This window comes from Peromyscus californicus, unplaced genomic scaffold (assembly GCF_007827085.1).
Source record: "Peromyscus californicus insignis strain IS unplaced genomic scaffold, ASM782708v3 Scaffold_8__1_contigs__length_139910024, whole genome shotgun sequence".
Classification (NCBI taxonomy): domain Eukaryota; kingdom Metazoa; phylum Chordata; class Mammalia; order Rodentia; family Cricetidae; genus Peromyscus; species Peromyscus californicus.
This window is the reverse complement of record NW_026294606.1, coordinates 88158935-88173078: the sequence shown is the minus strand read 5'-3', so window position 1 is coordinate 88173078 and position 14144 is coordinate 88158935. Positions and strand designations below refer to the sequence as shown.

The 14144-nt window shown below is 51.2% G+C and overlaps 1 protein-coding gene across 4 annotated transcripts; it reads right to left on the bottom strand.

Moving 5' to 3' along the window:
* Window positions 1-65: 65 nt before the first annotated feature.
* Window positions 66-14111, bottom strand: Rnf166 (ring finger protein 166). Of its 4 annotated transcripts, none has more exons than XM_052726973.1 (6): window positions 13895-14111; window positions 7691-7847; window positions 5905-6017; window positions 5512-5626; window positions 5222-5329; window positions 66-1189 (listed from the first exon to the last, which is right to left on the bottom strand). In XM_052726973.1, exons 1-6 carry the CDS (start codon window positions 14047-14049, stop codon window positions 1124-1126), a joined length of 714 nt encoding a protein of 237 aa, XP_052582933.1. In that variant the 5' UTR covers window positions 14050-14111; the 3' UTR covers window positions 66-1123. The 4 variants fall into 4 exon arrangements, with proteins under 4 accessions (XP_052582933.1, XP_052582936.1, XP_052582934.1 ...); XM_052726976.1 differs by lacking the exon at window positions 13895-14111 and adding an exon at window positions 7161-7208 and having other exon boundaries at window positions 7691-7764; XM_052726974.1 differs by lacking the exon at window positions 7691-7847 and having other exon boundaries at window positions 13895-13999.
* Between the last annotated feature and the right edge of the window lie 33 nt (window positions 14112-14144).

Sequence of the window (14144 nt, the reverse complement as noted above, 5' to 3'; positions counted from 1 at the left end):
AGAGCTGTGGACCCTGAGGGCCCCCAGCTAACACCGACAGTAAAACCAGCACCAAGGCTGCTGCGGATGCTTGGAAACAATTTATTGAAACTCTTTTGAAAAGACAGCAATTTATGCCATGAACAGAACAAGATGCCGACAAATATTTTCTAGCCTGACCTCCCACCAAGCAGGCTTCTCTGGCCTCTGAGGGCTCTACCTGGTAAGGGCAGTCCCTGCCTGATGAGGGATGTGGTTGGCTCTGGAAGGTGACAGGGAGCCACGGACAGTTCCTGGGGCAGGAGAAGGGCCCCCTTCTGCCTGGACTGTCCTACATCTGCTGGGAGCAGCCACAGCAAGTGGCCAGGAGTGCTAGGATTTCTTCTGGGGCACCATCAAAAAGAAACCAGCAAACAAGAACCTCCTCCTCAAAAAGCAAGTGGCTTGGGGACACCACCTGCCTCACACATGGACGAAGCCCTGGCTGTGCCCTCTCTCCTTCACTGTGTACTGATCGATCTCACACAAGTGTTTATTTTTGACTATTTTTTTTAAAAAATATAACTTTGTAAATGCTCCATAAAAATACTGTTCTTCCTAGTCAAACACAGGTATTGCGGTATGAAGAGGAACTGCTTTGTCTTTGCTCTATAAAACGTGAAAAGATTATCACACAGGATAAGATAGAAAAACGCAGGGTTCCTAAATATCACAAAAGCCAGTACCAAATGCTTACGGTGGAAGCAAAGCTGGGGACCGGGTGGGCTGGCAGCCTGGCTGGGTGCCTCCTCCCCTGGTCCTGCTGGGGCACAGCTTAGGGCACCTCATCCTTCTCCACACGAGGACATCATGGCTGGGCAAGGCAGCCAACTGCTCTAACCCAATGGCCAGCACCTGCCTCTTGAAGCACCGATGACCCAGTGCTGCTGGCCAGGACCCAGTGGTCCTGCTTGATGGCAGGGGGCCAGCTAGCCAGCATCCCGGCCCTGGGGGCTCTGAGACCAGCTCTCCTTGTGTGAAATCCCACTTAGCCCAGTAAGGCGTGTTCCTACGCAGGTGCCAGGGCAGGAGGGCCATCGCCCTATCCCTTGAGGCGGGATTGTGTCTTCGGCCCCAGACTTGAGGCGGGTGGCCAGGCTGTGCCTCAGTTCTCAGAGAGGGACAGAGCCAGGGCAGCCTGGAAGGCGGCTTCTTCGTCGATGCTATAGTCCTAGAAACAAGCAGAGATGGGTTTTGGGAGGTTCCCAACAGTCTAGTCTACCCAAACACCATTCTGTGATCCCAAGCCTCCCTTCAAAAAATGCCTCAGGATGCCAGAGCCCTATCTACCTCCCCCATTTCTTCCCCAGCGGGTTCCCAAAGTTTTCCTAGGATCATGCTGCAGGCCAGTAGTCTGCAGACTTGTGACCAGGAGGGGTGGTTTCACGGCTCAGTTGTTTTTTCCCTTCAGATAGTAAGAATCAGTTTCTTTGTCCAGTTTAGGTTCTCTGCGTGTATGTGAAGGCATGTGTGTGTGACATGTGTGGATATGGAGGTCAGGGGACTTCTTGTGTGTATGTGAAGGCATGTGTGTGACGTGTGGACATGGAGGTCAGGGGACTTCTTGTGTGTATGTGAAGGCATGTGTGTGACATGTGTGGACATGGAGGTCAGGGGACTTCTTGTGTGTATGTGAAGGCATGTGTGTGACATGTGCGGATATGGAGGTCAGGGGACTTCTTGTGTGTATGTGAAGGCATGTGTGTGACATGTGTGGATATGGAGGTCAGGGGACTTCTTGTGTGATGTGAAGGCATGTGTGTGACGTGTGGACATGGAGGTCAGGGGACTTCTTGTGGGTATGTGAAGGCATGTGTGTGACATGTGGACATGGAGGTCAGGGGACTTCTTGTGGGTATGTGAAGGCATGTGTGTGTGAGACGTGTGGATATGGAAGTCAGGGGACTTCTTGTGGGTATGTGAAGGCATGTGTGTGACATGTGTGGATATGGAGGTCAGGGGACTTCTTGTGGGTATGTGAAGGCATGTGTGTGACGTGTGGATATGGAAGTCAGGGGACTTCTTGTGGGTATGTGAAGGCATGTGTGTGTGACATGTGTGGATATGGAAGTCAGGGGACTTCTTGTGGGTATGTGAAGGCATGTGTGTGACGTGTGGACATGGAGGTCAGGGGACTTCTTGTGGGTATGTGAAGGCATGTGTGTGACGTGTGGACATGGAGGTCAGGGGACTTCTTGTGGGTATGTGAAGGCATGTGTGTGTGAGACGTGTGGATATGGAGGTCAGGGGACTTCTTGTGTGTATGTGAAGGCATGTGTGTGTGACATGTGTGGATATGGAGGTCAGGGGACTTCTTGTGTGTATGTGAAGGCATGTGTGTGACGTGTGAACATGGAGGTCAGGGGACTTCTTGTGGGTATGTGAAGGCATGTGTGTGTGACATGTGCGGATATGGAGGTCAGGGGACTTCTTGTGTGTATGTGAAGGCATGTGTGTGTGACATGTGTGGACATGGAGGTCAGGGGACTTCTTGTGTGTATGTGAAGGCATGTGTGTGACATGTGTGGATATGGAGGTCAGGGGACTTCTTGTGTGTATGTGAAGGCATGTGTGTGACGTGAGGATATGGAGGTCAGGGGACTTCTTGTGTGTATGTGAAGGCATGTGTGTGACATGTGTGGATATGGAGGTCATGGGATACTGTGGGATGGTCTGTATGTCAAATGTGTTGCTGATTGGTCAATAAATAAATCACTGATTGGCCATTGGCTAGGCAGGAAGTATAGGCGGGACAAGGAGGAGAATAGAGCTGGGAAGTGGAAGGCTGAGTGGGGGAGACACTGCGAGCCGCCATCAGGACAAGAAAGATGTAAAGTACCGGTAAGCCACAAGCCACGTGGCAAGGTATAGATTAATAGAAATGGATTAATTTAAGCTGTAAGAACAGTTAACAAGAAGCCTGCCACGGCCATACAGTTTGTAACCAATATAAGTCTCTGTGTTTACTTGATCGGGTTTGAGCGGCTTGGGACTGGCGGGTGAGAGAGATTTGCCCTGACTGTGGGCCAGGCAGGAAAACTCTAGCAACAAATGGCGCCCAACGTGGGGCAAGAGTTTCCACCTAAAACCTGAGAAAAAAGATTCTAAAACGGAGCTAAAAACAGCTTCCTAATTGTCTCTCTCAAATGAGCGGCAGCTGCCGGTTTGAGCTACTGGCGGGTTGCTGGCGTGCGCGCTCGACCTGCAGTATGGCGGGAATGAGGCCTCTGCAAGTGGCACATTAAGCTACATTGTGGATTTAGCCTTTGCTAGTACAAAACAAAAGAGGTTTCTGGGCTACACGCTGCTTGGATAAAAGCATATAGACCCACGATGGTTCCCAGAGCTGGTGGTAAACCACCGCCATGTTGGGAAGCTGAGGTGGGCAGAGCCAGAAGCCACAGCTGCTGCAGCTTAAAGCAATAGATTCACAATAAGACAGATTCAGATGTAATAGTTTAAAATGTGTGTAAAATATACGTAGGCTTGAAAGAGACAAAAAAAGGTGATATATACAGTATAGAAACAAATACATGGTTTTAAAAAATAAAGTCTTTAAAGAGACAGTAAAATTAATATAAAAAATAAGCCACGTAGAGATGACTATTACACAGAGAGTCTGGATTGTGTTGTCTTTGGGATTCTTAACTACAGAGAGATATTTGATTGTAAAGGAAGCTGAGTTAAACCAGTATGTATATTTTAAAGATACTTTGACTTCAAAATTTGGATGTAAGGATATGTTGCTTTGGAAAAGAGTCTCTTTTGTTTCCACAGAAAGCAAGAGGCTATTGATTTGTTCAAGATTAAGATACATCAGGTTTGACCAGCCAAGACCCCCTGAAAGGTCTCCGATGACACCATGGCCCAGATGATCCAACATCCAGAACCGTTTCAAGACAACTGGCTCAGATGATACAGCCTCACGGACTACTCCATGATCCTAAAATTTTCTTTGTTTCCCCAGAAGATACAGCGCCCCCCTCCAGCAGAAAGTAGTAAGAGAAGCTACGCCCAAATTCCCAAATATACCAAGCTGACTTTGGAGATGTGTAAAGGTTAAAACCTTCCTTTTTAAGAAAAGAAAAGGGGAAGTACTGTGGGATGGTCTGTATGTCAAATGTGTTGCTGATTGGTCAATAAATAAATCACTGATTGGCCATTGGCTAGGCAGGAAGTATAGGCGGGACAAGGAGGAGAATAGAGCTGGGAAGTGGAAGGCTGAGTGGGGGAGACACTGCGAGCCGCCATCAGGACAAGAAAGATGTAAAGTACCGGTAAGCCACAAGCCACGTGGCAAGGTATAGATTAATAGAAATGGATTAATTTAAGCTGTAAGAACAGTTAACAAGAAGCCTGCCACGGCCATACAGTTTGTAACCAATATAAGTCTCTGTGTTTACTTGATCGGGTTTGAGCGGCTTGGGACTGGCGGGTGAGAGAGATTTGCCCTGACTGTGGGCCAGGCAGGAAAACTCTAGCAACAATGGGACTTCTTGTGGGTATGTGAAGGCATGTGTGTGACATGTGTGGATATGGAGGTCAGGGGACTTCTTGTGTGTATGTGAAGGCATGTGTGTGACATGTGGATATGGAGGTCAGGGGACTTCTTGTGTGTATGTGAAGGCATGTGTGTGACATGTGGATATGGAGGTCAGGGGACTTCCTAACATCTGGGTTCCAGGGACTGACCACATGTTGTCAGGCTTGGTGGCAGGAGCCTTTAACCACTGACCCATTTTCCTGGCCAGGAACTGGGGTTTCTGAGATGAAAGGTCAGTCAGGGTAACAAGATCTCCAGCCCTGGGGACCAGGAAGAAAGAAACCCTAGTTGGCTGGAGGATGCAGGAGATGAGGGGATACATGGGGGATGCCTAGAAGGAATAAGTCTAGGTGAGGGGCCTGCAAGTGGGCTGTACCCTCCTGACCCAGCTAGGGGGTGGACAGATGCTCCTGAAAAAGTCCTTCCAGCTTCTCTTCAGAATCACCTGGAAGTAAATATCTTACCAGGGACTCAGCCTCTGATGCTGCTACAAAACCAAGGTACTGCCTCAGAGTGGTGACCAAAGGACCCAGAGCAGCTAGCCTGATGTAAGGCTAAGCCCGAGACAAGTCTGGGTGCCTGGTGCCCTCCAGTGGCCACTGAGTCTTGGCGCTGCCACGCCCAGCAGGAGACCCTGCGGGGGCAGGGCAGGACACCTACCACGAAGGTATCATAGGAGAATTTGTGCCGGTGCAGCAGATGCTGCAGGAAGTTGGCGCTTTTGTAGCTGGGGTCCCCCCAGGGCATCGCCGAGCAGATGGGGCACACCTAGAACAAAGAAATTGGGGGTAGCAGGGAAGGGGCCTCCCATGTCTGCCTGCCCACCCACTCAACCACAGTATGGTCTGCAGAGCACCACCACCGAAGGTGACTGGTATGTCCTACTCCCCAGACCAGGCCTGACCCCCCATGTCTCCCTCAGGCAGAAGCCCTGTGCTGCTGATGCTCACCACACGGTTGGGGTCACTGCGGTGACTCTCCACACAGTGCTTCACCAGCTCCTGCTGGTCCAGGTTGCGGGCTCCGCAGTACGGGCAAGCAAAGGTAGACCGGTTGGGGATATTGCTGGGGGTGGGAGGACACTGAGCGAGGCTAGGGCTGAGAGCACTCACCCCAACTCCTCCCCAAACCTGCCCTCCCCTCTGTGGACAGGCTGGCCCTGACCCATCCCCGCAGCCTAAGGAGCACCATATGCCTTGTAAGAAAACTCCTGGTCCCCTCCTTTACCCCACCCACTGGACTAATGGGATATGGCCATGACAGAGGGGAGGGACTATACAGTCCTTGGCCTAGAAGTACCCTCACTCTGCTCATCTTGGGTCCCCATCCTGAAGGCTGCCTACCTGGGGATGGGCTGGGATGTGGGCAGCACAGGAATGAACTTGGGGCAGTTAGCCATCTGCTCCTGGACCTTCAGGCAGGAGGAGATGTGCACTCTCATCTTTGCCAGAGTCACCTATGAGATGAGGAGAGAGCAGAACTGGGCAGGTCATGACCTCAGGCAGCAGGGACAGAGAATGACCAGCAAAAGCAGAGATCCACCCCTTCTGCTCTGAAAGCAACCAGAGGCTCTGCAGCAACCTACACCCGAGGCTTCTGGAAGGGGCCCTGGTGAACAAAAGGTCACACATGAAGACACACGGGTCTCTACAGAGCCACACAGACACAGCAGTGTTCGTGGCTCTCAGGGTAGCTATACAGAGCAGGTGCAGGCCACTGACCCTCCAGGACAGGACTAGCAGGCGCCATGCCTGAGTCCCTAGAGAGACCTGCAAACGGGAAGCTGTTCCAATGAGTGGAAAGGATCAACTCTTACTAGGTAAAAAAAAGCTCACACCCCTAGGGAGAAACCAGTGAAAGATCTCTCCTCTGACAAAATACTTTTTGTGGTGAAGATCACAATGTAGTGTGATAATTACCACCCAGCTGGTCCCATCAAGTCACCACAGTCATGCCAGAGCACACTGGCCAAGGGCAGCAGCCTAGCCTGAAGGCAAGGGATGGGGGACTGGCAGAGGATGCTCGCCAGGGAGAGCTCAAACCAACCTGGGCTCAATGAGTAACCAGAAGAGAACAGAATCCATGGCCAGCCTCTCCCTGAGGGTGGACACAAGGTCCTGAGCCCTGGTGCACACCAAGGTTGGGGGTAGACATTTCACAGGACTGAGGGGGAAGGAGGACATGTTAATACACCAGCCTTGGCAGCCTTGGCAGGTGGGTACAGCACATGTCCTCAGCATCCAGAGTTTGTGCCCAAGACCAGCAAGGGTCCAAGAAGGTCCTCCTTGAGTCACAGCCAAAGCTGGGTATCCATGCAGGGAAATTTGCTTCCAAAGACAGCTTGAAAACTGAGATGTTCAAGTAGTGGGGCTACTTCACACATGACACTGACCGACTCTGACCCCAAGTCTCCCTCAGAAAGTCTAACCAGAGCACCCAGGGGGACCACAGCAACTGACTCAACCTTGCTACTCCAGACCCAGGGTAGTTCCAGTTCATCCACCTGCTGACCTTTAGGACACTGTGACAAGTTAACACAACACAACGTATTAACTAGAGACACAGGGATGTCTGCAACACAAACTGCAAGTGTACTCACAGCTGCTTATTTTCCTGGAAACAAAGGGATGTGAGGGCGAGGCAGGCTCTGGGGACAGGACGGAAAGAGGCCTGTAAGCCCCAGCACAAGTGGCAGGCCCTTGTGTGATGACACAGAGAACAGGGCCCACGCCATCCTCCTCGGGACAGACACTGGCATCGGGTGCAAGGAGCTCAGACTCAGAAGGCCCTGTCTGTCGGGCTGCACCTGCCACCTCAGAGCCCCCAGAACCTTCTTGGCTTCCCCAGATTTGTCTGTCACAGCCTGAGTGCTCAGCCTGCATCTGCAGAATCTGCATCGGCCACAATGCATAGCCAGCTGAGCCTAGGTCAGACAGCTGTGATGGCATTGCTTCCCCGGAGCTCTGAGAGGGTCTGGCAGGTGGCTTCACACTGGAGCAGATGTGGTTACTCAACAGCCAGGGGTGTGAGCCCATGCACCCAGTTCCTCTACGGGAGAGTGGAACCCATGGGCGGAAGCTGCCCCACCCAGAGCCCCCCAGCCTCAGGAAACCCGAGCAGGGCGGGTACCTTCTTGTTGCAACCCCGGCAGGGTGCCTTGTAAGATGAGAGCTGCTTCTCTACATGGGTGGCCTTGTCCACTTTCTTGGGGTCGAAGGGCAGGCGGCAGAGCGGGCACAGAGGGGATGGCACCTGCAGACATGGCTGGAGGCACTCCCCGCAGAACCTGCAGGTGACATGGACCTGAGGCTACTTCCTCCATGCCAGCACATACAGAGTGGCTCCCCAGTCGCTACTGATAGTTCTGGAGACAATCTTACGCTCATGCCCCTACCCCCCAGCTGGACATAGCTAAGAGGTGAGCTGTCCCTTCCGGCAGTACAGCCCTCCTGTATTCGGTAGATCCCCTGCAGCCTGTACCCCAAAAAGAACATCTCTGGGGCAGGGTGCCCATTTCTTTCCAGAAAGTCTCAAGATCATGTGGTGATTGACAAAACTTCAGGAGTCCAGGGGGCCAGGGAGCAAAGTGGACTAACAGTTGTGGGGAACAAAATGCCAGGCCTGGAGCCCTGATTTACCACATGGTCAAAGCTGGCCAGGCAAGTCTCCTGGGACAGGGTCCTAGGGAGCAGGGCAGGGGTTCTTGTATCCTATGAGTCAAAGCTTGGTGACAGGAGGGACTGTGCTTGGGTTGGCTTGGGTACTGGGCACAAACTCGGGACACTGAGGATCAGTAGGGGCCCAGTCTCTGGCTGGCATGCTCCCAGATGCGAGCAGCAGGAGTTCTGTCCTTGCCTGCCCACACCCCCAGATGGTGTCTGCAATATCTTCCGCTCATCAGATGCACACCAGTGGGTAACAAAAAGGAATGGAGCAAAATTGTGCAAGTTGATGGCTGTTCTTGGTTGCCAACTTGACTACATCTGAAATTAACTAAAATCCAACGGCTGGGCACACCTGTAAGGGATATTTTACTAATTAAATCATTTGAATGGAAGACCCATTTTTATTCTGTTTTGATTTTGTTTTTCAAGTCAGGGTTTCTCTGTGTAGTCCTGGCTGTCCTGGAACTTGCTCTGGTAGAACAGGCTGGACTCAAACTCAGGGATCCACCTGCCTCTGCCTCCTGAGTGCTGGGACTAAAGACCTGGTAGATATTTTGAGGTGGGTAAATCCACCTTTAATCTGGGCCACACCTTCTGCTGGCAGCCTATAGGAAGGATATGGGAGAAGGAAGCTTCTCTCTTTGTCTGCTTGCTCTTGCTGGCAAGTGCATTTCTTTACTGGCATTAGAGCCTACTTTTTTGGAATTCTGGCATATGCTGAAGACTAACTGAGACATCCAGCCTTGTGGACTGAACAACTACTGGATTCTTGGACCTTCCATTGATAGACAGCCATTGTTGAGATTAGCTGGACCACAGCCTGTAAGCCATCCTAATAAATCAATCCCCTTTATATTATATATACATATGTATGTATATACACACGTCTGTGTGTGTGTGTGTGTGTGTGTGTGTGTGTGTGTGTGTGTGTATTCACTCTATAAGTTCTGTTTCTCTAGAGAATACCGACTAATACAGATTTTGGTGTCAGAATTGGTTCTAAAGCAAGAGAAGTATAAGGAAGATTTTTTTTTTTTTTTTTTTTTTTTTTTTTTTTTTTTTTTTTTTGGTTTTTCAAGACAGGGTTTCTCTGTGTAGCTTTGCATCTTTCCTGGAACTCATTTGGTAGCCCAGGCTGGCCTCAAACTCACAGAGATCTGCCTGCCTCTGCCTCCCAAGTGCTAGGATTAAAGGTGTGTGCCACCACCGCCTGGCAAGGAAGAATTTTTTTAAGTATCTGGAATAGGCTTTCCAATTTGCCAATACCTATAGTTACTGAAAAGCTTGGAGAGTACTGAAAGTTCATTGTGTGAACTATTTTATAAAATTAAGGAGATAAGTGGATTTGATTATTCTGATTCACTAATTTGAGAGGTGACTCTGTATATAAAACTTTTGACACCTTGTAGAAAAATAAGGGAAACGATGCTGCTGGTTGGTTGCTCCTAGCCTCCCTAGATAACTGACAAGGGGAAAGAATGAGCTAGCTCTGTGATAAAATTAACCAACTTCCAGCATCTCATACAGTGAAGGACAACAATGATCACCAGTGACAAAACTGACCAGCTCCAGATGTGCATAAACAGTCTGAAGTTTCTAACTGTGCCCTGGAAGAGATTCTTCTCTCCGGCAGCCACAGAGCTCAAGTTGCAGAAAAATTATAAGGTTGGCTGGATTACAGCAAAAATCAAGTCCCAACTCTGAAAGTGTCAGTATTAATTGATAGAGTGGGATCCTGTAATTTGGGATGGAAATGTGTAGGAGGACCCTATTAAAGCTGAGGACTTTGGACCCTCAGATTCTCAAGGGTTTATCTCACCTGAGGAAGTAGTCTCGCCACCCTCAGCAGATCTACTTCCATCCCAACCCCCTGAAACACTGCCTTTTCCACCTTTGACTAAAGAAATCCTTCATTGTCTGCTAAACCAGCAGTGACTTTCTCTGAATGAGATGCCAGGTAAGACAACACTGATGTCCCTTAGGGCCCATCAATAGCTGCCTCTAGACCTATAACCAGACTTAAGTTTTTAAGTACATACAAATGTAATTTACATGCTCCTAGAAGGGAGATAGGCAAGTGTAGTCCATGAGAAGGTGCACTACACTACTAAAAGCTTAATGAGTTTGCTAACTCATTCAAGCCAAAGTCTGGAAAATACATGTAGGAATGGATTTGAAGGGTATGGGATAATGGTGGAAGAACATAAAACTGGGTCAGGCGGAGTTTATTGACATGGGCCCTCTGAGTGGATTCTAGTTTAATATAGAAGCTCACAGTTTAAAAAAGTCGATGTGTGCACAAAATCACAAGTGCTGGGGACACCGACTCAGCCTCCAGAAAGATGGCAACTTCAAAGACTGTGAGGGCCTGCAAGAAGTCAGTGTCAAGTTTTACTTTTCCCCTGGGACTTCTCAGTAGGCTCTGGGGTGGAGATGAGGAGCCATGTTGGTCAGAAGGGATGAGAGAATCTTCTTGAATTTGCAGATGACTCAGCCAATGTCCCTTTGGCATTATGAGATCTCAAGAAGAGGTCCCTCTGCACTGAGGACGGTAGGCTGGCTACAGCTCAGGCAGTGTCAAAACTTCCTGCACTCTCGTTTTTGATGGAGCTGCCACCTGGCAAGACGTGTTTCACCAAGCTGAGAAGCAAGATCAGCCTGAGACCTGACACTAGCACTGTGAACGGATTCTCAGAAGCACTTTTCTGCAGTCGAGTGGCTCCCTGTCACCTACCTCACCCCCACAGAGCAGGGTGAGATGGCACCAGCAACCACACACAAAGCCCTTGGGACTCCAGCAAGGAGTCCAAGATGGTCTCTGTCACCGGCCCTAAGACTTGGTTAGTTGGACAGCCAGCCAATTCCTGGGTCTCGTAAGATGGTGTATACAATGGGGTTCCATGACCGCCTCCAGGCAGTGTTCACAGCGGACCCAGGAGTGCATCTGCAGGTGCTGGGTGCACAAAGCTGTGTAGGAACGTTACTCCGCCATGAAAGGGAGTGGCGCGCCGACACTCACTACCTGGAGGCAGACCTCGCAGTGGAGAAGAGGACAAGCCCAACCCAAGGGTCATGTGGTGCACAGTACCATTTATATGAAATGTGCAGCATGAACCAATCCAGAAAGAGAAAAAAACTGGTGAAGCTCTGGGACTGTGGAAGGAGGTGAGCACGGGCTTCTTTTTTTGGCCTGGGGAATGTTCTAAATGGTGCTGAAGGTTCTGTAACTCTGTAACCAATGGGTTCTATTAAACTAATGGGTTGAATTTTTTTGAGACATGGGGCTGGAGAGATGGCTCAGTAACTCAGTGGCTAAGAACACTCCTGACTTTTCTTTCAGAGGATGTTGGTTTGACTCCCAGCACCCACATGGCAGCTACCAAATGCCTATAACTACAGTCCCAAGGGAATCCAACACCATTTCTGGCCTCCACAGGCAGTGCATGCATGATACACACACACACACACACACACACACACACACACACACACACACACACGCAAAATGCCCATAAACAAAAAAGTCAGTTTTAATGTAAGGTTTCACTTTGTGCCTCACACTGGGCCTTATACTCATATTGTCCTATCTCAGCCTTCCGAATACCAGGAGTGCTACCAACCTCCAGGAGCCACCAGGCCTAACTTGGTGTCCACACTCTCAATGAGCAAACTGTGCAACACTGAATTCTACCTTGAAGAAACCCACAGGGAAAGCAAGGGGGTGGGGTGTGGGGAGAAAGTGTCCCAGGCAGAGCTGGGAAGAGCAGGTCTTCAAGGAAGATGCTGGTGTAGACAGAGAGGAAGGGGCTCATTCTCCTCTAAGAATGCAAGAAGTCTCAAGGACACTGCTTGTCTACAGGGTGACTCTCCCTGAGTCACAGCCCCTAAGGAGAGGAGGTAGAATGAAACATCGGTGCAGCTCTTGGCCTAGTTTCCAGGGCACACTTCTCACACAGAGAGTTCCTGCCTACATCGACAGAGTCGAGAGATGGGCAGCTTCCTAAGACTGTCCTCATCCCAGTCACGGCTCCCGTGTGGCCTCAGCACAGCTCCTTGAGCACACTTCTACAGGTGCTCTTTTGCAAGTACCTGCAGCCTGAAAGCCCTCCCCACATCCTCTCCCTTTCTGGCCCTGGTATGAGGGCGGCAGTTCTGCAGGGTTTTACTCACAAGAAAACCTCAGGAAGGAAACTGCTTCTGGTCAGGTGGTTCAAAGATGTGAATTTTTAAAAGGTGATGCAAAAGCTTAAACCTCACACTTACTTGAACACAGGCTACATCCAACAGACACTGTAAATTAAAGGTAGGTGAGAACAGCTGGGGAAATGGAACCAGCAAAGAAAGTAGGACTACCTTTCCAAGCTGAAGGCTGTCCGGAAAAAAGCTTGCAGAAGCAGCAACGGAACAGTTTTACAGGAAAGATGCTTTTCAATCCTATGTTCTACCTTGCCAGGAGGACAGCATATTAAGACTTGGGGAAGGGGCGGGGGGCAAATATTGCTTGGTGAAGACTGGGAAACTGAAAACATAGTGGCCTGTGTGCATTCAGTGAAGGGGCTGGAGGCAAGGCTTTCAAAACTGACAAGCCTCACAGAATATACCGTAAAATGCCTACTCATGCATGCGAACAACAACAAAAAGGGTCCCGATCAAAGGCTTCCTGCTAGAATGTCACAGTAGCACTAGACTGAGTAGGAGCTATGCCCTTACAAGACAGTTCAGCAGAACTCTCCATTGGGAGCGGGACTCCAGTTCAGCCTGACACGTGGGGATGGGATAAGGGGGTGGAGGGGTTGGCAGGATGGAGACAAGGTCCTTGCCACCTCCCTGTATGACTAGCAGGCACCCACCCAAGCAGTTCCAGTTCCCTCTGAGCCTCCAAAATCAGCTGCCTGTTCGCAAAATGCCTCCTACCAATCTGGGTGCACCTTGTCCATCCCCGAGCAGTAGAGAGCCCCAACATGCTCGGCAGCGTGGCCCTCTACTGAGAAGTCTTCCTGCCCTTTTCCAACTGCTAATCTCAAGAGCTGTACTGTGGAGAGGTCATGGAGCATACGCTCTATCTTGGCTCCCTCCCAACCAGGCTGGAGCTGTGAAGGCCTTGAGCACCGCTCCCTCCCTTGAGTCACGTCCTCAAGTTTTTGTTCCTGAAACACGGAGGAGGAACCAGATTGGGGGAGGTCCTGGCTCAGCTGGGCACCCAACAAGGTGCTTGGTGTCCCGGTCCCGTTAGGCCCTGCTGCCGGGAAGCTTCAGGTTCAGAATAGGCCAAGTCCTTCAAAACAAAACAGCATCAGGCTCCAAACGAGTCTCTCTCCTAACTTTGGGGAACTCATTTCTTTGGTAGTCAAAACGAGCAGACATGGGGTGGGTAAAAGTGGATTGCAAAAGCCACAAGTCATTTATTTACAACGGCGCGCCCGATCTCTACAAGCCCGAACGCCCGCGCTTGGCGCAGCGACCGCGTCCGCCACCCTCGAAGCAGCCGGCGGCCGTTGGCAACGCTCGGGGCCGGGGCGGGTGCAGGGCTTCCTTCGGCCCGGGTGCGGGGCGCGCGCGCGCGGCCGGCGGGTAGGGGCATGGCCTGCTTCCCGGTGTTCCCGTGCCGCCGCCCGCCACGACCCCGGCCCGGACCCCCCTCCCGCGGGCTCCCGGCGCGCGTGCTCACGTGTGGCCGCAGCTGCCGATGGCCACCGGCCGATAGTACACCTCCAGGCAGATGGGACAGCTGAACTGCGCCTCCAGGCCGCTGTCGCCGCTCGCGGGCCCGGCTGGCGGCTGCCGCTGCTGTGCCGAGGCCACCAGGCTGCGGAACATCGCCATGCCCGGCCAGGCCGCCGCCGCCGCCGCCCCCTATCCAGGCCGGGAGGCCGGCGTCACTGCCGCGACGGCGCCGTGCTGGCGTCACCGCTCGCCCC